Genomic DNA, 26,829 nt, shown 5'->3' with positions numbered 1-26,829 from the left:
TTCCTGGATTGGCGGGATTACCTTACACTGAAAGACTGAAGCGACTGGGCTTGTATACCCTTGAGTTTAGAAGACTGGGAGGGGATCTGATTGAGACGTATAAGATTATTAAAGGATTGGACATTCTGGAGGCAGGAAACATGTTTCCGCAGTTGGGTGAGTGCTGAACCAGAGGAGACAGCTTAAAAATACGGGGTAGACCATTTAGGACAGAGATGAGGAGAAACTTCTTTACCCAGAGAGTGGTGGCTGTGTGGAATGCTCTGCCCCAGAGGGCAGTGGAGGCCCAGTCTCTGGATTCATTTTAGAAAGAGTTGGATAGAGCTCTCAAGGATAGTGGAATCAAGGGTTATGGAGATAAGGCAGGAACAGGATACTGATTAAGGATGATCAGCCATGATCATATTGAATGGTGGTGCAGGCTCGAAGGGCAGAATGGCCTACTCCTGCACCTATTGTCTGTTGTCTATTGAGACATCCAAAGATTGAGTAGGCAGTGTGGATTGTGCAGGAACATTGGGTAGCAGTTGGGTGCAATAGCAGAGATGGAGTGAATGTGAAACAGTAGAGAGAAGATGGCAGCACTTATCCTGGCAGAGTGGAGAAGGTACTTGATCCCCCCTCCCTGCTGGGCAGTGCTCCAGGTAGCTGAGACCACAGTGACCCACTGAAGAGCTCAGATGATGTGGCATCCTCTGCTGGTTTGCCGGGGGTGTGGCAAGGGGGAGAGGGGGAACGTTTCTACTCTGCGTGACTGCAGGTCCCAGTTCCATTTCCCCCTTACCTGTCACGTCCGAGGAAAACTGTAAAATAAAACATATTAAAAGCAGGAGTTTCACTTGTTAGAGAGTGGATGACAGGAGAAAGTGAAGATTGGTATGGATGATAGTCCAGCATATGGTCTCTCCTTGAGGGTCACAAACAGTTTTTGAAATAGCTGGAAAGATTCTTGCATTTACTAAGTTCCCAGTGCCAATTATGCTGTGCAATAGAAAACAGCAGCTCTTAAGAGTTTAGATTTTCTAATCATTTGCTTTGGTTGCAAAAATATTTGGTTGCAAAAAGCTTTGCTCTGTTAACATTTGGGTCTCTGCGTTAGTATAGAGTGAGACGTCAGGCACAGCAGACAGATGGGGTTATTGTTACCTGCTCAGTAAGCACCTGTGAGAACAGAGTGTAAAGATATAGCACTCATGTCATAGGGAGCAAAGTCTGCTGCTAGACCATAGAGTACGGTTCTGCAATAACCAAAAATTCTTAATGTATTGGTCAAAGTTTTACATTTTGTTATAGGATCTTGAAAAAGTTATAAAATGTGCATGCTTTCTTTGTTCTCTCATTTTCCAATGTAATTGGTTCTTTGATTAGATTCCAACTTGTACCCCGCTCCCAAAGTGTCATGGTTCAGATGAGATATATGCATATAGTGTCGATATTATAATCTGAACTCCTTATAGCTGGCAACTCTTACCTGATAAAATTATATTTGAACTGGAGCCAGACGTTTACAAGCATCTGGCAAGTTGCAAACCTCTCGCCAATAAAACTTAACTGTCTACTGAAAGTGCAAGAAATACTCTGCTGGCAGGATATATCATGGAGAGAGATATTAATTACTGAGGGGAGGTGGGATTAGGTGCAAAATGGGAGTCAAGATCCTGAAAAGGTGGCATCGGGTCAGGAACATGACATGATTTTTTTTTCATTTATTCTTTCGTGGAATCTGGGAATTGCTAGTAAAATCAGCAGTTATTGGTCAAATCGAACTGTCCCTGAATCAAGGGATTTGCTTGGCCGGTTAAGATTAGATTAGATTCCGTCCAGTGTGGAAATAGATCTTTTGGCCCAACAAGTCCGCCCTGAACCTCCGAAGAGTAACCTGCCCCCCTCTGACTAATGCACCTAACACCTATGGACAATTTGGCATGGGCAATTCACCTGACCTGCACATCTATGGACTGTGGGAGGAAACCCACGCAGACACTGGGAGAATGTGCAAACTCCACACAGACAGTTGCCCAAGGCTGGATTGGAACCTGGGTCCCTGGTGCTGTGAGGCAGCAGTGCTAACCACTGAGCCACCGTGCCACCCATTAAGAGTGAGCACATTGCTGTAGACCTGGAGTCACATCAAGGCCAGACCAGGATAGAAGGAAAAATTTACTTTCCTAAAGGACACTCATGGATCAGATGGATTTTTATGACAATAGATGGGCCATGTGAGTTTGCAAACTCTTAGGTTTAACCTAGAATTCAACCCGTATCCTCATTTTAAAAATCCGCAGATTTCCTGAGCTGTGTGTAACTCAATGACAGTCTGCGAAAGCAGTGAAACTGATTACTTGCAGTCATGGCTAGCTTCCAGCATTTGTTCTGAAACTGTGCCTCTCTAACTTGCAAGCCAATTCATTGCCTTGAACATCATTCACATGCACTCTCCACGGTCAGCCTTCACTGTGCTTTGGGGTTAGTTTCTGCAGTCCAGCTCTGCACTTCTGATGAGAACATGAAGACAGGAACAGCAGTCAGAACGAGAGAGGTAACATTGACATCCGTGTCAATTATCTTCTCAGGTTCCTCCACAAGACAGAGGGCTGGGCTCAGACGTTCAGCTGAAAGGAAATCTCCTTATGGAATTTACAGGCAGCTCTCTTGACCAGTGCCTGATCTGGCTCAGGTTTTAGAAGGCTTTTATTGTCATTGCTGATCTCTGCAGCCAAGTTCTTCTTCCAAGGAGATCCATACTGCCAGTGACTGTCGAAGTAGCTGTCACAGGAAGATCCATCAACCTAGTCCACCCTTCCTCGATGCTCCAGCTCTTTGCCTCTGTCTGGAATACTGACCCGTCTTCTGCAAAGAGAGAATTTACGTGTGGGAAATAGACTGTGTAGAGAAGAAAGACAGACAACGTTTGTGGGGTGTACAAAGTTAAAAATCACGCAACACCAGGTTATAGTCCAACAGGTTTAATTGGAAGCACTAGCTTTCGGAGCGACGCTCCTTCATCAAGTGGTTGTGGAGAGATTATGGGGAGTGACTGTGAGGTTTCAGGCATAAGATGGCTCAACAAAGACAGTGAGAGCGAGTGTTGGCTGTTCAGATGGGGATACGCCTGGGAGGAAAGGAATGGGCAGAGTTTCAAAACCGTGTTAACCTGACGAGTGCCGGGCAAGAGCCTGCTGTTAAAGTAGTTGTGTGAAAGTTGCCTGAAATCAATATACTGCTCCCCTCTTTTTCCCTCCTCAATTCCTTCGGGCTGTACGTGCACTCTCTCAAACTGGAGGGGCATAACTGGATCAAAGCAAGTTACTGCGGATGCTGGAATCTGAAACCAAAAGAGAAAATGCTGGCAAATCTCAGCAGGTCTGGCAACATCTGTAAGGAGAGAAAAGAGCTGATGTTTCGAGCCTAACTGACCCTTTGTCAGAGCTTTGACAAAGGGTCAGTTAGGCTCGAAACGTCAGCTCTTTTCTCCCAGACCTGCTGAGATTTTCCAGCATTTTCTCTTTTTGGAGGGGCATCACTCCGGGTCTGTTTGTTTGGTCTTTCAATCTGTTTCTTTTCGTCCTTGGAAAACCTCTTCTCATTTCAATCTCTCAGACCCCCCCCCCACACACAGCGAAACCTCGAGAGAAGAGCCCAAGAATCAGGGGATAGGGGATTAGCGACTCTGATCTCCTTTTCATTTTTGTGTTTGCTGAAGCACCCGAATCAGTGCACTGTCCCAACCATCCTGACCCTTGCTGCGGTTCCTTTAACTAGAAATCTGTCCTGCTGTTACTCAATGGGTCCTATGTGCCCTTTCTGACTTCTGAAAAACCCAGGAGGTAGATGCTAATATTGTGACATATATAAAGAACCAGAGCGAAGCTTGCTCACGTGGTTGTTGGAAGGCAGAAGGCCTTTGTCATCAACAACAGACAATAGGTGCAGGAGTAGGCCATTCAGCCCTTCGAGCCTGCACCGCCATTCAATATGATCATGGCTGATCATTCCTAATCAGTATCCTGTTCCTGCCTTATCTCCATAACTCTTGATTCCACTATCCTTGAGAGCTCTACCCAACTCTTTCTTAAATGAACCCAGAGACTGGGCCTCCACTGCCCTCTGGGGAAGAGCATTCCACACAGCCACCACTCTCTGGGTGAAGAAGTTTCTCCTCATCTCTGTCCTAAATGGTCTACCCCGTATTTTTAAGCTGTGTCCTCTGGTTCGGCACTCACCCATCAACTAATCACCATTCCGCAGAACAATTAGCTAAAATTGCTGTTGGCTAAACCTCCCATCATGCATAACCCTTCATTCCAGCTTATCCAGAGTAATCTTCCCCACTGCTAAAACATCAGCAGTGTAAATAGCACAAACTATGAGTGTCAGGTCACTTGATTTTAGAAAGTTCAGTAATCCTTCTCACAATTTTTGTTTTTTTTTAAACAATCCCTTTATCAAAAATAAATAGATATGATCTTTACAGTGTAAAATCGTTGAAATGTGTAACACAAGATGCTCCTGCAGAAATTCACCAAAGATTCTCAGGCAGCACCTTCCAAACCCACGACCATTTCCATCTAGAAAGATAAGGGGAGCATATATATGGGAACACCACCACATTCAAGTTCCCCTCCAAGCCATTCACCATCCTGAATATATCACCGGTCCTTCACTGTCGCTGGGTCAGAGTCCTGGAATTCCCTGGCTAATGCAGGTGGACTGCAGCGGTTCAAGAAGGCAGCTCATTGTCACCTTCTCAAGGGCAATCAGAGACTGGCGATAAATGCTGACCAGCCTGCCAGCGATGCCCATATCCTGCAAAAATAAATTTTTAAAAATTCAAAAAAGAAAATTGTGATCTGTAATATACAGGCAGTGGAAAGCAAAACAAATTTGTGAGGCATGATCTTCCACGCACAAGACATGCTGACTATTTCTAATCGAACTCTGTCTTTCCAAATGCATGTATCTCTGAGTCTTCTCAAGTAACTTACCTACCACAGATGTTAAGCTTATTGGCCTATAGTTCCCAGGGTTTTCTTTGCAGCCTTTCTTGAGGGCACAGCATTTGCTACCCTCTAGTCTTCTGGGGACCTCACCAGTGGTTAACGATGTTGTAAAAATATCAGCCAGGGCCCAACCCCCGCAATTTCTTCTCTAGCCTCTTGCAGCGTTCTTGATGTATTTTCCCAAATCTGCGGTTGATCTCTCCCTATAACTCATTACCTAATCATCTTCACCATGCCATCGTCAATTTGCAATTTTAACATAAAACATTTTTGAGATGATTGGTACAAAACAGTTTGACCTAATGGTGCATGACACAAGGTGCCATATTTCAGCAATTTCCAGTGCATCTAGTTTAGTTGTTCTGTTCGTTTTTATTCATTTGTGGAATTCAAGCATTATTCGTAAGGCCAGTATTTGATGCCTATCCGGAACTGTCCCGGAAAAACCGGTCAGCTGCTTTCTTTAATACAATCCAGCTGATCGTTCACTTCAAAGGGCAGGCAACGAAACTATTGTGAGCTTTCTGAGCTATTGCACCAGATGAGTAGTTCACAATCCCGTAGTTCACAAGTAACATGATACAGACTGGCTTATTTTTAAAATGTAATTATTTAGATTTTTTTAAACAAAGCATTTGAATTTAAATTGCCCAGATCTTATGTTGGACAGATCAGCTGCGATCCCATTGGATGGCAGGGCAGACATGAGCTGACTGGCTCCTATGTCTAATGCTCTGTATGTCTTTGGCTCATTAGTCTAGGTTATCATAACCATGAAGCTTTCAAATGTAATAAATTTCACTGAATCAAGATCAGACTTGCTATCTGTTATTTAAGAGAATAAAACCGGAAGTTGAATTTGTCAGTTGCTAATAACAATAAGGCAAAGTACAGGAGCAACACTGGGGTACTATAGCCAAATAATTGATAAAGGCTTCGGCCTAGTCCATTTGTTTGCAAAGAATGGTGTCTGTGCGTGTGTGTGTGAGAATACAGCACAGAAACAGGCATTCAGGTGAACATGACCTCACCCTACCCTATTCCATCTCCCCAAACCAATACAGCCCATCATTCTTTTCTCCCTCACCTACTTACTGAGTCTCCCCATAAATGCATCAATTTAATTTTTTTTTTTAAGTTCACTCACAGGGTGTGGGCATTACTGGTTAGGCCATCACTTAATGCATATCCCTGACCACCTACAGGATAGTTAAGAGTCAACGACATGGCTGTGGGTCTGGAATCAAATTTAGACCGGACCAGGTAAGGATTGCAGTTTCCTTCCCTAATGGACATTAGTGAATCAGATGGGGTTTTTTTGCCCTCTGATGATTGACATCATAGTTGTCATCAGACATTTAATTCCAGATTTTTATTGAATTCAAATTCCAGCATTTTCTGGCAGGATTTGAATCTGGGTCCCAAAACATTACCGGTGGGTCTCTGGATTCATCACCTAGTAATAACACCACTAGGCCATCAATAGTGAGTACTATACCACATGGACTGCAACAGTTCACGAGGGCAGTTATGTGAGCAGAGAGACATACTGGGACATTCCACCCTGTCAGTGTGGGCTTTCTGCTGGACGGTTGACCATCCCCACTCCTGGCTGAATGAGGAAAATGTAGACCGACTGGAAAATTCCAATTGGTCACCGTAATCCTTGCTTAACAAAGTGGCTAATTAGACTCCTTTAGAAATGGTGGCTAGCCTTCGGGTTTTCAGACCCTTAAAACCGCCATTCCCAATTTCAATGGGCCCAAAGGAAGAGGAGTAGCTCGGTGAGGCAGTGCTTGGCTGGTGTGTTCTTCTGAAACCATCCTATCTGCATAATTAACAATGACTTTCACACAAATGCTTTACACAGGCTAATGACCATTAAAAGGATGAATGGAAGAACTCTTACCCTCGTGATCAACATGTTTGTAAATCTGCACATATGCAAAAAATTGCTCAAAACTCATAAACACATTCACATATGTAAATACACAGATATAAAATTATACATACAATAAATATATGCACACATATACACAGTAGACAGGTGTAAACACACATGCTCCATAGTAGATGGCTGCATCTTTTTCAATCAGGAACATTAAGTTTTCTTCTGGCTATTCACAAATCCCTTCTATCTCTTTTCTCCGAAATAGTGTTTCACAGCGGGTGACTTTTTTGAACTCGCCAAGAAAAATAGGAGTGAAACCAAAACACTGACATTGTTCGACTTTTTCCAAATTACACCCGGATTGCTACTTTTCCTGAGCCACCCCCAGAAGGAATGCAAGGTCGTACAGTCTGGAATGTGGGACAAAGCGACACTGTCTTTCACAGAGAGTCTCATGATGAACATTAACCAAACTCTTGACCCCACCCATCACCAAGTAGAAGAGGTACTGGTGGCAATACAGAGGAACTATCTAACAGTGGCTAAAGGTCAGGTAAGTAAGGATTGGCACTTTTCTCTTTTCAACAATTCAAACAGTTAAAGTCAGCATAACCTTGAACACTATGCCACATATAAAATCATTAACAGGACTGCACTTTCTGTGAACCAACTTAGAACCTTAAATGATTTATTACTTAAACAGCCAATAAAGCATAAAGATAAATTCAGGAGATCAATGGGCTGATGTAAATTGGCACACAATTACAGTAAGGGAGAAACCATTTCTTCAAAACAAGGTTTTTAGTTCCTCCAGGCATAACTTTGTAACAGTGTGTTGCATCGAATGTGTGACACAGAAACAAATCATTTGGCTTACTTTGGTTGTGCTAGTCTTTGTACTCCACACAAACCACCTCCCATCCCATTTCATCTAATCCACTGGTCAGCACTGAGCATATGTTACAAAACTCTAAAACAAATGATTATTTATACACATTCAGTTACATCACATTTTTAGACTTGATCATTAAGCTATCCAAATACAAAGAAAGCCTTTTTGACTCTTATCTGCAAATTATGGAATAATGCAAACTTTTGGTCATTTATAACTAGTATTGGAACAAAATAATTTCCAGCATAGTTAGATACTTTGGTTATTTTAGTTAATGCACTTTCTTATAAACTGCAGCCTTGCGTCGATGTGAATCAAATCTTGGAAGAGTCTGGCCTTGGTCCGAATGGAATGACAGAAGATAACCTCAGTCATTTTTCTGCTATTGTGCTTTACCATGTACTGCAAGGGAATTGTCTACTCCATCATTTATTGCCTGGGCCTGAATTCTTTCTCGATTTTATCTTTCACACGCATCACAATGAATCTACGAACCTCACCAGAGCAGGTAAGGTCAATATGCTCCGTTTAGCTTTGGATTATGAAGTGAAAGTAGAATTAGCAAATAAAGATTGGGAAGTGAATGCATGTACAACTGTAAGCAGAAGGCTCAAGCATTAAAAGTCATCAGGTGTGTTGTGCATTTTGTAGCATGGATTATTACAGAATGAGGTGGCCAATGGTCAGGCATGGAATTTTGTGCAGAAGGCGGTGTCTTCAAGGCAGAGGCCAGGGTGGAGGCGGGTGGTGTGATGGAAAACCAGGGAGGAACTTGTTCATCCATAACAAGATTTATGACATTGTAATCGACAAGCATTGTGTTTCTCTTACAAACGAGCAACCAAATCTTTGACCTGCAGATAGCCTCATACGTTAGGGAACCTTGAACCTGCACTTTGAAAAATGCATTCAAGGCATTGCACGTCAATGTAGAGGTCATAAAGGCAAAGGTAATTTCCAGGGAATGTGCAAAGGACTGACCTGCACACATCATTCCAGGCTTATCTTATGGGTGAGAGTACAGAATCGGCAATGAATTCATACAACCCGGTAGAGAACTGTTATTTTTATTTATGAGCTTTTCAAGGGGACGAGGCTGGGAGACAAATTCATTGGGCAGTCTCATGTCTGCTGTCCCTCGGTGCATCAGTCTGGAAAGAAAAGCTGCACAAAGCGCTGCCTTTTGTAGTTTAATAGCAGACATTAATGCAGGATCTCAAGATGTTCCAGTCTGCACACTCTGTAGCACTGAAGCAATACAGATGAAGCAAGGGTGAAAAGGAGCTCTCAGGATTCATATATTGAGAGATTTGACTACAGGTGACTCATCTGTCCATATTCATATGGATATTTCAGCGTAACATTATTATCGTGCCAAGCAATGTAGGTGCACCAACTCATTACTGCTTTTTCCCAAACAGTGATGCAGTAGTTAATGCATAGCTTCCTAAAGGTGGTTCAACTGGAAACATAATTAATATGGATAATGTAAAAAATAATCAGAAGGACAAAAAAGTGAAGAACAGAAAACCATTAAAGCGAAACATAACCTTTTCACTGAGCAGGAAGCTGCCTGCCAAAACGAGCAACTTTGAAGACCAAACAAACAATCAAATTGGAAACCAGTTCCTGAAGAAGGTTCATTGGACCTGAAATGTTAACTCTGATTTCTCTCCACAGATGCTGCCGTTTTCTGCTGAGATTTTCCAGCAATTTCTGTTTTTGTTTCTGATCCAGAGCTCTGCTGATTATTTTTTTTTGTTAAACTACTAACCCAGTCCAGTTATCCAGGAAGTGGACGGCAATAAGGTTGTGTTTGATCTCTTGGACTCTCTGAAATATTGCTCTGTCTACTTCTTGTGGTAATTAATTTCATGATCCTCTGCCTCATCAGATGTTTTCTACACATCTCTATTTCATCAATATCCAGGACACCTCAACTTTTCGGTTTCGGTTCTGGTATATCACAAAGCCTGACTAGAGCAGATCAGGCACTGAAACTTTGAAAGTGGAGTTGCAGCTAAACTGGGTGGTGAAGAAGGTGTTTAGCCCACTTGCTTTCATTGATCAGTGCGTTGAGTATAGGAGTTGGGATGTCATGTTGCATCTGTACAGGAGATTAGTGACGCCACTTTTAGAATACTGTGTTCAATTCCAGTCTCCCAGCTAGACAAAAGATGTTGTTAAACTTGAAAGGGTTCAGAAAAGAATTACAAGGATGTTACCAGGGTTGGAGGATTTGAGCTATAGGAAGAGGCTGTACAGGCTGGGGCTGTTTTCCCTGGAGTGTCGGAGGCTGAGGGGTGGCCTTATAGAGGTTTATAAAATCATAAGGGACATGGATAGGTGGAATAGCCAAGGCCTTTTTCTGAGGATAGGGAATAGGTTTACGATGAGAGGGGATAGATATAAAAAGGACCCGAGGGGCAACCTTTTCACACACAGGGTAGTGTGTATATGGAATGAGCTGCCAGACAAGGCAGGTAAAATTACAACATTTAAAAGGCTTCTGGGTGAGTAATGAATAGGAAGGGTTTAAAGAGACATTGGCTAAATGCTGGCAAGTGGGACTAGATCAGTTTGGGATATTTGGTTGGCACAGATGAGTTAGACTGGAAGATCTGTTTCTGTGCTGTAGAACTCTGACTCTATGACTCATCTTCAGGAGGCCAATGGTTAATTTCTATTATGTCTGTGGGAGAAGTGCGAACAGTATTCTCCTTCGTTCCACGTTTGTCAGCGTAATTCCTACTGGTGTCATGAACCAGGTTTGGAGGGGGTGTCCCTTATCTTCCAATGGCCATCCCTGGGTGCACCATCGACTTTGGGAAGAGGCGGCCATTTGTAGGTGATGTGTACAAGTGATGGCAGCTTCTGGATATCGAATCATGTAAACGTCGATGACTACATTACAAAAGGAAGTCTTTTGACCTATCTTGTCTGTACTGGCTCCTGAAATAGTTACCCAGCTAGTTCCGCTTTGCAGCCCTCTCACTGTAGCCCTCAACTTCATCACTTACAAATATAAATTCAACTCGTTTGAAACCTCCTGTGAATCTGCCTCCAGCACGTCTCAACAGCGTATTCCAAATCCTAATAATGTTGAGTAAAGATTTCTCCCCATCTCACTCCTACCTCTCTTGCAGACGGTCTTGAAATTGTGACCCCCCACTTACAGACACATCAACTAGTGGAAATGGAGTATCTTTCTTTATCGTGTCAAAATTGTGGGTGGCACAGTGGTTAGCACTGCCGCCTCACAGCACTGGAGACCCGGGTTCAATTCCCACCTCAGGCAACTTGTCTGTGTGAAGTTTGCACATTCTCCCGGTGTCTGCGTGGGTTTCCTCCGGGTGCTCCGGTTTCCTCCCACCGTCCAAAAATGTGCAGGTCAGGTGAATTGGCCATGCTAAATTGCCCATAGTGTTAGGTGTAGGGGAATGGGTCTGGGTGGGGCGTGGGTCGGTGTGGACTTGTTGGGCCAACAGGTCTGTTTCCACGCTGTAAGTAATCTAATCTAACTTTGAAAATTGTTCATAATTTTGAACACCTCAATAAAGTCACCTCTTAATCTTCTCTGCTCCAGAGAGAGTAAGCCCAGTCTCTCTAATCTTACCTTGTTTCTTAATTCTTGGTATCATTCTAATAAATCTCCTTTGAACCCTCTCCAAGTCTTTAACATCCTTCCTTAAATAAGGTCCCCAGAACTGGAGACAATATTTCAAATGTGGTCTAAACCAATGAGTTATTGAGGTGTAACATCACTACCTTGCTTTTACACCCAACAGAGTGGTGGGCGTGTGGAATGCAATGCCAGCAGTGGTAGTAGAGTCAGATATGTTAGGGACATTTAAGCAACTCTTGGCTAGGCATGTGGATGATGGTACAATGAAGGGTATGTAGGTTAGTCTGATCTTAGAGTAGGATAGAAGGCTGGCAAAACATCGAGGGCAATAGGCCCTGTACTGTGCTGTACTGTTCTATGTTCTATACTCTATGTGTCTGTTTATAAATCCAAGAGTCCTATAAGTCGTCTTATTAACAGTCTCAACTTGCCTGACCACCTTCAGAGAATTATTGTTAGATTCCTTACAGTGTGGAAACAGGCCCTTCGGCCCAACAAGTCCACACCGACCCTCCGAAGAGCAACCCACCCAGTCCCATTCCCCTACATTTATCCTTTCACCTAATTATGCATGTGAACCCCGAGGTCGCTATGCTCCTGTACTTCCCTCAATTGTATCATTGAGTCGGTATATGTTTCTTCTCATTGAAATTCTTTTGTCAGGTGTCTGCCCATTTGGCCAGCTGAAGGTACTGAGCATCTTCCTCACAATTCACTATTGTCCCTAACTTAACTATCATCTGCAAGTTTAGAGATTTTTTTTTCCCTCAACATCCATCTCCAAATATAAATCAGAAAAAAATCAGGGGTCCCAACATTGATCCCTGAGAACACTATTTCAACTTATCTCCATCTGAGAAATGCCCATCTGTAGCTACCTTCTGTTTTGTATCTTTTACCCAGTATCCAATCTATGCTGCCAAGGACCCAATAACCCCAAATATTTCTAATTTGCTAACCAGCCTGCTATATGGCACCATATCAAATGCTTTTTTGAAAATCCAAACATACAATATCTGCAGCACTACGCTCATCCACTGCCTGTCTCATCTCATTGAGCAGCTCAATTAAATTTGTCAGACATGACCTGCCTTTGGTAAGCCATACTGATTAAGAACAAAGAGGAGTACAGCACAGTAACAGGCCCTTCAGCCCTCCAAGCCTGTGCTGATCATCATACCCTAACTAAACTAAAAAACAAATCTCTTCCCTTATTCAGTCCGCATCCCTCGATTCCCTCCCTATTTCTGTAACCATCCAGTTACCCGTCTCCATTCTGAAAAACACTTTCATCGCTACCCTCTGTCTTCTATGACCAAGCCAGTTTTGTATCCATCTAGCCAACCCACCCCAAATCCCATGTGATTTTAGTTTTTGTACCAATCTCCCATGTGGGACTTTATCCATTGCCTTACTAAAGTCCATATAAACTACATCCACAACTCTTCCCTCATCAATTATCCTTGTCACCTCTTTAGAAAATTCAATCAGGTTGGTAAGACATGACCTTCCCTGCACAAAAACCATACTGACTGTTACTAACTATTCCATTTTCTTCCAAATGTGCATATGTCTTGCCCCTCAGTATCTTCACCAAGAACTTCTCCATCACAGACGTCAGGCTCACCGGCAGATAATTTCCTGGATTAGCCCAGCTTCCTTTCTTAAGGGAACAACATTGGCTAATCTCCAGTCCTCTAGAACCTCACCTGTAGTCAAAGAGGATGTGAAGATATCTGCTAATGCCCCAGCTATTTCTTTTTTTGCCCCTTGCAGTAGCCAGGGATAGGTCCCATTTGACCCTGGGGACTTGTCTACATTAATGCAATTTAGGATCCTGAAAAAGTCCTCCTTCAATATAAAATGTCATTCTCTAGAGTATTCTCACACTCATCCCTGATCTGAACATCAGTCATGTCTCTCTCCTTGGTGAATACTGATACAAAGTATTCATTAAGGATCTGTCCTACTTCCTGTGGCTCCATGTATAACTTCCCTCCTTTGTCCTCGAGTGGGCCTAGTCTTGCTCCCTCTTTCTTCTACTACACACATAAAAAGCCTTGGGATTCTCCTTGACCCTGTTTGCTGAAGACATTTCATGGTCCCTTTTAGCCTTCCTAATTCCACGTTTAAATTCCTTCCTAATTTCTCTGTACTCCTCAAGAGCTTTGTCAGTTTGTAGTTGCCGAGACCTGTAGAATGCTTCCTTTTTCCTTTGACTAGTATAAAGTTATTTTTCTCTAAGTGTATATTCACCTTGATCCTCTATTATGGCCTCCATCAGTTTGCCTCTTATTGATGACAAGCTGACATGTCTGCAGTTTCCTGGGTTATCCTTTCTCTTGTTCTTAAGCAATGGTCTTACACTAATAATCCTCCAATCCCCTGGGACTAATCTTGTATTTAGAGTCCTGGAAAATTTCTTTCAACCACTCATTTAACTCTCTCACCACATAGTCGCATCACATCTGGGGCCTGGTATCTTCTCAACCTGGAGTACTGCTACCCTATTTAGCATTGCTTCTTTATCTCTCACTAAGCTGCTCAGTTGCTCAATGCCCACATTTTCAGAGGCTATTGTTACCATCTTCCAATTTAGTAAAGATCAAAGTAAAATATTCACTTAGTATCTCTGCCTTCACCTTTGGGTCAGTGAGCAGTTTATCCTGCTTGTTCCTTATTGGTCCCACTCCATCCTTCACTAATCTTTTAGTATTAATATGCTTGAAGAACATTTTACTGTTTGTTTTAGCACAGCCTGCCATCCTTTCTTCACGCTTCCTCCTAGCTTTCCTGATTCCAGCCTTAGCCTCTCTCCTGCATCTGAGATACCTTTTGCAGACCTTCAAACTATTTCATCGGTGGACATAAATGAACACAAAAGAGAAAACGCTGGAAAATCTCAGCAGGTCTGGCAGCATCTGTAAGGAGAAAAGAGCTGACATTTCGAGTCTAACTGACCCTTTGTCAAAGCTCGTCAGTTAGACTCGAAACGTCAGCTCTTTTCTCTCCTTACAGATGCTGCCAGACCTGCTGAGATTTTCCAGCATTTTCTCTTTTGGTTTCAGATTCCAGCATCCGTAGTAATTTGCTTTTATTGTATAAATGAACACACTTAGACATAGGAGCAGAAATAGGCCAGTTGGCCCATCGAGCGTCCTCAGCTATTCAACAAGATCATGGTTAATCTGATAATCCTCAATCGCACCTTCATGTGCTTTTCCCCATACCCTTCATTCTCTTACAGATCTAAAATCTTTCTATCTTAGCCTTGAATATACTTAATGACCCAATCATTTATCCCAAAAACTGGAATTCGCCTAGTGAACCTACTCTGGGCAGCCTCCAATGTCTTTCCATAGATAAGGAGCCCAACGCTGTTTGTTGTATTCTGGCTGTGGTTGCCTGTTATAGCTTTAGCAAAGCCTTTCTATTTTTACACACCTCTCCCTTTGTAATAAAAGCCAACATTCCATTTACCTTCCCTATTACCCACTGAACCTTGATGGTAGCTTTTTGTGATTCATGGGTGAGGACTCTCAGATCCCTCTGTTCTGTAGCTTTCTGCTATCCTTTTCCATTTAAATAATATTCAGCTCCTTTGTTCTTCCTGCCAAAGTTCATAGCCTCACATTTTCCCCTCATGATATTCCATCTACCTAGTGTTTACACACTTATTTAAGATGTTTATAACCTTCTGCAGAATCTTTGTGCCATCTTTACCACTTGCCTTCCCACCTATTTTTGTCATGATGAGGAGGAGCTGGTGTTGGACTGGGGTGGACAAAGTTAAAAATCACACAACACCAGGTTAAAGTCCAACAGGGTTATTTGGAAGCACTAGCTTCCGGCGCACTGCTCCTTGATCAGGTAGATAGTGGGGCAGGATCATAAGATTAGATTAGATTACATTACAGATTAGATTACATTACAGTGTGGAAACAGGCCCTTCGGCCCAACAAGTCCACACCGCCCCGCCGAAGCGAAACCCACCCATACCCCTACATTTACTCCTTACCTAACACTACGGGCAATTTAGCATGGCCAATTCACCTGACACGTAATTTATAGCACAAGATCACAGTGTCATGCAACTGATACAATATATTGAACAAGGAGAAAGTGAGGTCTGCAGATGCTGGAGATCAAAGTTGAAACTTTATTGCTGGAACAGCACAGCAGGTCAGGCAGCATCCAGGGAACAGGAGATTCGACGTTTCGGGCACAGGCCCTTCTTCAAAAATATATTGAACAAACCTAGAGATTGCTGTAAAGTTATCTCGAAATGTGACTTGAAAGAGGTTTTGTGTTTTACATTTTAATGAATCGATACCGACAACTCATTCTAAAAGATGAAAGACTTAACAGCAATCTCTAGGTTTGTTCAATATATTGTTTCAGTTGTATGACACTGTAATCTTGTGCTATAAATTCTGTGTCTTATGATCCTGCCCCACTAGTTACCTGACAAAGGAGCAGCGTTCCAAAAGCTAGTGCTTCCAAATAAACCTGTTGGACTGGAACCTGGTGTTGTGTGATTTTTAATGTTTTTTGTGCCATCTGCAAAGTTGGCTATAATGCATTCACTTACATTATCCAAGTTATTAATATATACTGTAAATAATTGCAGCCCCAGCACTGATCCCTGTGGTACCCAACTATTTAAATGTTGCCATTCTGAAAATGCCCACCTTGTCCCAAATCTGTGGTCTTCAATTGCCAATCTTCTATCCATGTTCAAAATCATGGGCTCTTTTCTTGCTAAGTAACCTAATGTGAGATACCTTATCAAACACCTTCCGAAAATCCAAATATATTATATCCATTGCTTCACTTTTATTTATCCTGCTTGTTACCTCCTCAAAGAATTCTAGTAAATTTGTCAGGCATGACTGCCCTTTTTGACGTCATGCTGACTGTGATTAATCATATTTCTAAATGCTCTGTTACAACATCTGTTACAATGGTGGGAGAGTGAGCAGAATGCAGAAAAACCTCCGTGTGATTTGGACAAATTAAATAAATAGGCAAATACATGGCAGGTGCAGTAGATTGCGGATAAATATGAGGTTATTAATTTTGGGAGCAAAATCAGGGAGGCAAATTATTATCGGAAAGGTGACTGATTGCACCTGCTCCTTTCCCAATGAGATCTTGGTATTCTGATACATCAACCACTGAGGGTAAGCATATCGATGTAGCAGTCGATAAACTAGTCAAATAGTATGTTGACCTTCACAGCAAGAGATTTTGAATACACGACCTGTGAAGTCTTGCTGAACTGACTTTGATAAGACCACACCTGCAGTACTGTGTGCATTTTTAATTTCTTTATCTGAGGAAGGATGTTCTGGCTACTGAAGGAGTGCAACAAAGATTTGTCAGTCTGTCTCCTGGGCTGGTGGGACTGACGTATGAGGAGAGACTGGGTCGTTTAGGTCAATGTTTATGACAGTTTAGAAGAATGAGGGGGCTCTCATCGAGGCTTATAAAATTCTGATGAGGTTAGACTGGGTAGCTACAGGAAGGATGTTCTTGATAACCAATGAGTGCTCAACCAGGGGTCCCAGTTTGTCAGGTAGGTGTGAAAAGATTGTTTTTCTTTGTAGGAGAGTCTAGGACTAGAGTCATAATCCCTTTACAACAGATAATGCGGAATTTCTTCTCTCAAGTGGTAATGAATCTGTGGAATTCTTTACCATGGAGGGGTGTTGTGGTTGGGTTATTAAGTTTATTCAAGGCTCAGTCAGACAGAGTTTTCATCAGTAAGGGAATCGAGGGGTTATGGGGAAAAGGCAGCCAGTAGAGTTGAGGATGATCAGATCAGCCCTGACCTCATTGAATGGCACAGCAGAGTTGATGGGCTGAAGGGCCTACTTCTGCTCCTTATGGTCTCGTGCAAGTCCTCGCTGTCCCTCACTTCCCAAGTACACGCCTGAAGCCCTCAAGTAATGGTTGAATTTGCTTGAGAGCAGCCGTGAGAATGTTGTGAGGCTGGTGCTGTGCTAAGGCCGTGTTGTGTGGAAGGATTGGGCAGGAGCATGGTGAAGGTACCTTGTGCAGAAGCAGTGGTTCCATATCTAAAGAAGCTAGATGGCTGGCTCAGGCATTCCTCAATCAGTAATGGGCACTGATGCACATAATGCCAGGTACCTGCTTTGTTTTACCAGTCAGGTTTCTCAATTGAGAGGAGAAAGTTTGCAAGTGTAATATTAATTCAATGAGTCGTACAATTAATGAGATGTAAATGCATAGAAATGAACATCTCACTACCCTGCACCAAGACTCTGAACTCACTATCTAAAATGAGGAGTTGATTGGGAAAGCTGTTTTTCTTTGAAATATGATTTTTGGACTTTTTTCTTGTTCACCATCATTCCTGTCCTGTCAGACAAAGGATAATTCTGCTTTATGTTCTTCTGATTGTATTTAAAACCGAATTGGACATAGAGGCTTGTGATGATGTGAAAGGCACTATAGGAATGCAGATCATTCTTTCTTTCCTTACAGAACTTGAGGAAGTGATGCTTGAAATTGGTCTGGTTCAGAATGAAAATGAAGCTTCCACGGCTCATGGTCATGAAGAAGACCATGGGGATGAGGACCATGGAGAAGATCACATTCAGCTGAAAGCCACTGGTCTGGAGAGGGAGGAAGCTAACATGACTGCCAATAGGTGGAACACGGTATTACCACACTTCTTTAAGCCATTTCTTTGTGACACTGTTGGGAAACCTTGACTTAGCTGCTTCAAGGTTCATCAGAATTATTCTACATTGCTACACATTGGGCTCAACTGGTTGCCCTTAAATTATACATTGAGTGCATGGAACAGTGGACCAGGAACATTTCAGTTTCAATGTCAAACCTGAGCAGAGGTACAAACTCTAAGCCAGAGCAATAGTTAATGGTGCTACAATTACCCATGTCCCTATGCTGACATCAGGTGACTTTACTCAATATATCCACACTTTTTATTGGGGAAGCAATGGCCTAGTGGTATTATCACTGGACTGTTAATCCAGAGACCCAGGAGTGTTTTGGGACCCTAATTCAAATCTCACCATGACAGATGATGACATTTGAATTCATTAACAGAAAAATCTGGAATTAAAAGTCTAATGATGGCCATGAATCTATTGCCAGTTGTCAGGAAAACTCCATCTGGTTCACTAATGTCCTTAGGGAAAATACCTGCTATCCTTATCTGGTCTGGCCTACATGTGACTCCAGACCCTTTAAAATTTAACATCTTCAATTGGCGTAAGGCAAATTTTAATTGAATGAGACAATAACTTTCAAAAGTTGATTGGAGTAAACTGTTTGCAGGTAAAAGGATGTTTGAGAAGTGTGACAAGTCTGACAAGCTTTCAAAAGAGTTCAGAGTTACTATTGTTATGGAGCAGACGAGACCTTAACTTTTCTTCTTTTAAAGGCAAATGTAAAGTGCCATGATCCAGATGCAATGTGACTGGTCAAACTACTCGACATTAAGCAAAACAATTTATTTAAACACTGTAATTAAAATACAACAAAAGAAAGAGGAATTTAGAATAATTTAACTCTATTAGAAAAGTTAACAGAATAAAAGATACAGTAACTATTACTAATTAACTGTTCCAATATAGTAAAATCCCATAAATACACATCTAGACAAGAAGGCAAATTCAGAAATCTGATTTTCTCACATGCAACCCAGCAGCAAAGAGAGAACAAAGAAACAAATCAAGCAAAAGTTCAGAGGATAGCAGCAAGGAGACCTTTCCTGCAGCTTCCGACTTTGTTGTGACTCCAACAGCAACTGCTGCTGAATCTCAAAGCTAAAAATGTTAAAACTAGAAATAACTAAAGATCGTGCCGGTAAACGATGGCCCATTATCTGTAATACTTCCAGACTCCATGTGTTGCAAAAGACATGCACAATATTTCTATCATCATTCCAGTATTTGCTGAATGGACTAATTGAACATCTAACTACTTTTTGAATGGGCATCTACAATGACTACAAAAGCAGTCAGCCCATGAAAGGACCTGCTAGTCGACATGGAACCGAGCCCAAGGTTTATCTAGTCCATCTCATGAAGGTGCAGGAGTTGTCGGTGCTAATCTTTTTGTCTCACCAACACAGCTATATCTGCATGCAAGCTTGGCCATTGGATATAAGCTCCTGCCAACATCTTCATTTTAGAGACTACTGGATTGCTCTGGTGGAGTTCAGCCAGTATTTGCCACCAATCTTTCCTCAGGATATTCACTCTTGCTCCTATAACAATGTGCCATCCTCTACCGTGGGCTAGTCTCTCTGGGTCCAAAATTTCTAGCTGTGACAGCCTTTTGGTTTACCCTATTAATACCAATTGTTTCAGTTTGACAAGAAAATTCAATTAGCGACTTTTGAGAAGATTTGAAGCCCAGGTTGAGGTTTTGGATGTAGGTTTGATGGCTGAGCTACAAGGCTCATTTCCAGACGTTTCGTTACCCTACTGGGTAACATCTTCAGTGGGCCTCAGGCGAAGCAATGCTGAAAATTCCTGCTTTCTATTTATATGTTTGGGTTTCTTTGGGTTGGTGATAGCATTTCCTGTGATGAGGTCACTTCCTGTTCCTTTCCTCAGGGGGGTGGTAGATGGAGCCTAACTCGATGTGTTTGTTGATAGAGTTCCAGTTGGAATGCCATGCTTCTAGGAATTCTTGTGCCCTGTCTTTGTTTGGCTTGTCCTAAGATAGATGTGTTGTCCCAGTCGAAGTGATATCCTTCCTCATCCGTATATAAGGATACTAGTGACTTCACCACAGGAAATAACGTCACCACGGGAAATGACATCACCAACCCAAAGAAACCCAAACATATAAATAGAGAGCAGGAAGTTTCAGTATTGCTTCGCCTGAGGCCCACTGAGGATGTTACCTAGTAGGGTAACGAAACGTCTGGAAATGAATCTTCCAGCTCAGCAAGCAAACCTACATCCAAGAAAATTCAATGTCGTGACCGAAACTTCTGTTGGGGGCACCACAGGTGGTATATCTGCCAATGGGAGGTGGCTCAATTCATCTGCGTTTGCTACGCACCCATCCAGATGGTGTTCCAATTTATAATTATAAGCACTTAATGTTAGACTCTATCATTGAATGCGGTCTGAAACTATGGGCGGTATTGCCTTAGTCTCTTTAAGCAGACCAAGTTGCAGCTTGTGATTCTTAATTATCATGACTTTTTTGCCATTGAAATTTTTGCCCATAAAGCTATTGGTTGAACTTTTGACTCCAAGAATGACCACCAGTTCTCCTTTTTCTATTTGGGTCTATTAGAACTCTGTTGCTGTCCTGAATCTGCATATTGACGACAATTACAATGTCTTACTGGACAGGATCCTGAAGAAAATTATGACTGTCTGACTGAGACTTGACTTTGTTTTGGTTTTTGCTGTGGGCCAACCTAGTGTTACCCTTGGCATGATATCACCTGAGTGAGGCTCTGCAGTTGCCTGCACTCAACTGATACTCTCAAGGGGTTTAGATCAGAGTGGTGCTGGAAAAGCACAGCAGGTCAGGAAGCAACCGAGGAGCAGGAAAATCAACGTTTCAGGCAAAAGCCGTCCAGCTCAGGCAGCCTAGCGAGGGTGTCTGCTGCCATCAGAATACCTTGCAATTCCCATGCTCCACTTGCTGCATTTTCTGAGACCGTGCTCTTCGGGAACTGGGCCAACCAATCCTCTATAGCCTTCAGCGTCAGGACAGACAACCTGCAGGTGCTGGGTATTTGGTTCAGAGGGGCATGTCACCATAGCAAGGCAAAAACTGGGCAGATGAGATCAAGAGTTGCTCTCCATCGCGGGTAAAAACCTGGTCATCTGGTGTGAAATACTCTGTGTTGTCACAGGTCTGGCCTATTCCCCGAACCTGCGCCGCTACAGTCATCTGAGTCATCTTCCACTTCACATGGAGTTCAAAGATGGACCGTGTCCAAACAGACACCATGTATAAAGATCTGGAGAATGGGGGGGATGAAACGCACCCAATGCTACCCTCACCCTGATGGCCACCTTTGTGTGTGGCTGCATCAAGCTGTGCGTGGATCCCTGGCACGCAAATACCAAGTGTCACTACGTACTGAGGTTCTACCTGTCCCCGGTGTTGCGAAGGATGGGCCTGGCCTCGCTGCTGCAGAATGCTCCAAGTACTGTTCCATATCACCTGTTCCTCATGGAGAAATTTGTGAAGAAAAACTCCTTTTTGACCACAAGTCCACCAGGAAGTGGTCAGCACGTAGTGTCCTTGAGACCCTTTGGGAAAAGGAGAAGGTGGATCCTATCAAGCGGTTCCCTGGGCAGATTGTCAAAGCCATTTGGCAGAATGCCTCATCGCCAGAATTTTCCAGCAAGCACCAAGACATGGCTTGGCTGGTGGTGAGAAGGGCTCTGCCTGTGAGATCCTTTATGCACAGCCAAACTCTCTGCCCCACCGCACGCTGCCCTCGAAGCGGCTCTGGGGGGGACACGAGACTGTCACACACCTCCTTCTGGAATGTGCCTATGCAAAGGAAGTCTGGAGAGGAATGCAGGGGGTTTGTCAACATTGGTCCCGAGCAGCTCCATGACACGGGACTCCGTGCTCTACAGCCTGTTCCCCAGGACGCACACCGAGACAAACATCAACTGTGCCTGGAGGATCATCAACTCGGTGAAGGACGCTCTCTGGGCGGTCCGAAACCTGCTGATCTTCCAGCTGAAGGGGTTGACCCCGACTGAGTTTTGCAGACTGGCACATCCCAAGGTCCAGGACTACGTGTTGAGGGACGCGCTGAAGCTTGGGGCAGCTGCTGCCAAGTCACGGCGGGGAAAGACCACCGTGTAAGGTCACTCTGCTGAAGACTAAGGGGGGCCACTCAGTAATTGGGCTCTGCTGTCACCTCAGCTACAGGGAAGAGGTCGTCTGTAAATATGGAGTATGGTGGACATCAAAGACTTAATTCATCATCTATAAGTAAAAAGAGTATAGATCTGAGTGGGTTCATTAACTGTCCATGTACCAATGATTTATTTTCTATGAATAAAATATATTTTAAAATTTTAAAAGTTTCCAAGCCAGTTGTAGTGCTTATTTGAAGTCCAGCTGAGCTTTGGCACCAGGTGATTTTGCATAGTCACATCATTAATCCTGCATACTAGATGATCTCAAAGCATCTCATTAAGGGCTAAACCAAATTAACAGTCTTCTGCCAGTCATCTTAACCTAGTCAAAAACCACGCTACAAATTGCCCTGGCTCTTGAATTGCCGAGTAAAAGCTTTAGCATCTCAGAACTAAAGGAGAATTGGTGTCATAATATTCCTCAACTCTGCCAATCAATTCTTGAAAGGTTTCCGTATCTGGTGTCTCGGGAAAAGTTAGACTCCTAATGGCAGAAAAAGCTGCAGCTCCACAGGCTGTCAGGAGAATTTCTTGTTATTTCTCATCCCCCCCATCCCCCGACTCTACCAGCCTCCAAACCTACTGCTTAGAAGCAATACTTAAGCAATCTCTGCAGACAGTTTCAAGCTTTACCTGCACAAAGACTTTTAGCAAAATTTCGTGCATCTGCTCTTTAAGTATACAAAGTGCAGCCTCGCAACACTTTAGTGTCTCAGGGTGCATGCTTTCTAATTGTTCTAAAGTGAGGCAGACCTCCAATCATGATATGAGTGCAAGGTGGCACAGTGGTTAGCACTACTGCCTCACTGCGCCAGAGATCTGGGTTCAATTCCCGCCTTAGGCAACTGACTGTGTGGAGTTTGCACATTCTCCCCGTGTTTATGTGGGGGTGCTTGGGATTCCTCCCACAGTCCAAAAATGTGCAGGTTAGGTGAATTGGCCATGCTAAGTTGCCCATAGTGTTAGGTGAAGGGGTAAATGTAGGGGGGGGGGGGGTGGGTTGCGGGTTGGTGTGGACTTGTTGGGCCGAAGAGCCTGTTTCCACACGGTAAGTAATCTAAACAAGCTAGGAGATAAACAAAATCCCTATTTCAATCTGTTTGTGGACATTAAAAGAAACGTGATGCCCCTTAAACTTAAGGGGCATTAAAATGATTTACAATGTAAACAGTATCAAACTTTATCATGATTTGGAGGAGCCGGTGTTGGACTGGGGTGTACAAAATTAAAAATCACACAACACCAGGTTATGGTCCAACAGGTTTAATTGGAAGCACTAGCTTTCAGAGCGCTGCCCCTTCATCAAGTGGACAACCACCTGAAAACTAGTGCCTCCAATTAAACCTATTGGACTATAACCTGGTGTGTGACTTTTAACTTTTATCATGTTATAACATTCTGCTGCCCCCTGCTGGCTGTATACTCATTCATTCATCTCCTACAGATCAATGACTCAGGCCAAACTGAACGAATATACAGCCACCAGGGGGCAGCAGAATGTTATAATGGTTTTTTGTGACTTAAGAACCAGTTCAGAAACAGAGTTTCTAGCAAATTATCACCTTGCTGCCGATGTAAAGAGTTGAGACCATGTACAGTACAGTGAATATACTGAAGCTGCTAGAAAAAGAAATCTGCAAGCCTTGGGAATCGGAAATGCAAAACCAAAACTATATGTCAAATCTGAAAATAGAAGGTCAGGCCTACTTTTCAAAAGTAGCTCAATAGTCTCTATCCAAAATATTAACCCATCTTTTCCTTTATAACTGCTGATAATACTACAGCAGGAAAATCAGTTCAACCAGCATTTCCCTCAGCCTCCGTAAATTGTGGTATACAAATCAAGTCAAGCTGTAATACAGTCCCGAATGAGTGATGATGAGCAGAATCTTTTGCTGTCTATCGTGGTGTACTTGGAGATGAGAAGGACAATTGTTTAGTCAGGATTGCAGCATACCTAAACCCCTTGGCTAGCAGTGGGCCAAAGATGGGAAGGCCTGTGATCAGACCCTCAGCCCACCTACCAAGTGAAACCCATATATGGACAATCAATCAGTCACTTCTCGAAGGCATTATCCTACTGACATTCACCAAGTTGTAGCTAGGCCTTTGAATAATAGCTGTTGGGATTCAACCTGAAGATTTAACAGCCATTCAGAAATGATACCAAGAAACACTTTTTCACGTAAAAGATAATGTAACTACTCCAAAGATTTGTTGATGCTAAAGGCAAATTGAAAATGTTAAAGCTGAGATTTATAGACCAATCACCAATACAGAAGGGTTACAGAAACACATTGGTCAGATGGAGTTATGATATAGATCATCACTGATCTAACTGAGTGACAGAACAAGCTCAAGGGACTGAAACAAGCAGAGAGTGCTGAAGAAATGCAGCAGGTAGGGCATCACCTGTGTGGGGAGAAAATAATCGTAATGGACTTGAAATGTTAAATATGTTTTTTTTAATAGAATTCCTATAGTGTGGAAACAGGCCCTTTAGCCCAACGAGTCCACACCAGCCCTGTGAAGGGTAACCCACTCAGACCCCTACCTTAACCCACACATCCCTGAACACTATGTGCAATTTAGCATGGCCAATTCACCTAACCTGCACATCTCTGGATTGTGGATGCACTGGAGCACCCAGAGGAAACCCACACAGACACTGGGAGAATGTGCAAACTCCACACAGACAGTTTCCCAGGGCTGGAATTGAACCCAGGTCCCTGGTGCCGTGAGGCAGTAGTGCTAATCACTGAGCCACCGTGCCACCCATTTTCTCCCTCCCCAAATGCTGCCAGATCTGCTGTGTTTGTTTCAGATTCCCAGCATCTTCAGTATTAGCTTTTATTGAAGAGGCTGAATCACCTACTTCTATATTTTTTTAAGGTACTGACCTGTTCTGAATAAAATTCCATCCCTGCTGGTCACTCCCTTGTGCAAACAAGCCTGTAAACTCAATTTAGAATGAGGACTGACACGTTAGAGCTTTGACTAACTGCTATTCTCTTTTTTTTATTGCCCTGGCAATTTGTTTGCAGAAATGCTTCAGCTCCATTGAAATCATGACCATCTATGGCATTCCAATCAATGCCATGATTTCTCGTGGTGACTTTGTCCAGCTGAGTCCTGCGTTGATCCAGCAACTTCTGAGTCAAGCCTGCACCAGAAACCACCACATCGCAGAGGATAATGAATTTCAGCTGACCACTGCAGAAAGTAAGTTCTCTGGCAATGTCATGGATGTTTGTAGCATTTATTCCAAACTCAATACGTGTCTGGATTGTTTGGTCTCAGCTGTGGCTCAGTGGCAGCTCTCTCATATCTGAGTCAGAGACTGGAGATGGCAGCCCCACTCCAGAGACCTGGGTAGGTAATCTAGGCTGACACTCCAGAGCTGTACTGAAGGGGTACATCATTTAGATGAGACATATAACATGACGTTTTCCGAAAAAATGGTTGGAATCATGACAGTAGCCAGAAATGTGTGCCAGTAACGCACACAGTAAACTGACAGGGACTACCCTTTGATTGTATGGGCAGCTGCTCATGTGTAAGCTGCCAGTATGGATGCCATCTTATTCAGGACGATTGTCTACTCCCAAGAGCTGCTGACCGAATCACAGGTCTGGCAGCACAACAGCACCAGAGCACACTAGAAATAGTGGCCACTGCAAGGAAGACAGGGACCCTACAACTTACCAAGAAGGCTGAAGAAACTTAAAAAAAGATTAAAAACGAAATTGATGAAGTGGAATCCCTCTGAGCTCATTGCCAGGCCCAGCAGGACTGATTTCCATGTCCATTACACTTCTCAGATGCTCTTCCTACCCCACCATGGGTGGCATGGTGGCACAGTGGTTAGCACTGCTGCCTCACCATGTCAGAGACCTGGGTTCAATTCCTGCCTCAGGTGACTGTCTGACTGTGTGGAGTTTGCACATTCTCCCCGTGTCTGCGTGGGGGTGTTCCGGTTTCCTCCCATAATCCAAAAATGTGCAGGTTAGGTGAATTGGCCATGCTAAATTGCCCGTAGTGTTAGGTGAAGGGGTAAATGTAGGGGAATGGGTCTGGGTGGATTGCGCTTGGGCGGGTCAATGTGGACTTGTTGGGCTGAAGGGCCTGTTTCCATACTGTAAGTAATCTAATCTAATTCATGTCAACCCATGCCCTTTTACATCTCTCAAGACCCTCATATTCTCTCTGTCAAATTATACCCGTCTACCATGACCCTTCCATTCCCTCCATGTCAACCTCTGCCCACCTCAGATTCCCTTTAAAGTTCATATACCAAACTATACCCCTCACCACCCTCATGCCCCTTCATAGCCCTGTGCCAATTTAGTGTCAAGATTTGCTAACTCATGCACATAGCCTACCACAGTTGGCCTTTGCACATACAATGCCAACATACACCATGTACACTCAATAGCTTTTGTGGCGCAGTTTGTCTGAACCAGAAAGCCTGGATTCAAGTCCTACCTGCTCCAGAGGTATGTAATAACATC

The 26,829-nt window shown here is 43.2% G+C and overlaps 1 protein-coding gene across 2 annotated transcripts in view; it reads left to right on the top strand.

The window, feature by feature from the left end:
* LOC122550196 (zinc transporter ZIP4-like) overlaps positions 1 to 26,829 on the top strand; it is a 65,134-nt gene that overhangs the window by 10,419 nt on the left and 27,886 nt on the right. For both annotated transcript variants that reach the window (XM_043690938.1, XM_043690939.1), the window contains exons 2-5: positions 7,157 to 7,444; positions 8,081 to 8,291; positions 17,919 to 18,094; positions 25,363 to 25,540. In XM_043690938.1, the coding sequence (XP_043546873.1) occupies positions 7,157 to 7,444; positions 8,081 to 8,291; positions 17,919 to 18,094; positions 25,363 to 25,540 (853 nt within the window). The remainder of the gene's footprint in view (positions 1 to 7,156; positions 7,445 to 8,080; positions 8,292 to 17,918; positions 18,095 to 25,362; positions 25,541 to 26,829) is intronic.

This window comes from Chiloscyllium plagiosum, chromosome 5 (assembly GCF_004010195.1).
Source record: "Chiloscyllium plagiosum isolate BGI_BamShark_2017 chromosome 5, ASM401019v2, whole genome shotgun sequence".
NCBI lineage: Eukaryota > Metazoa > Chordata > Chondrichthyes > Orectolobiformes > Hemiscylliidae > Chiloscyllium > Chiloscyllium plagiosum.
The sequence above is the reverse complement of the archived record's forward strand: the minus strand, read 5'-3'. Positions and strand labels throughout refer to the sequence as shown.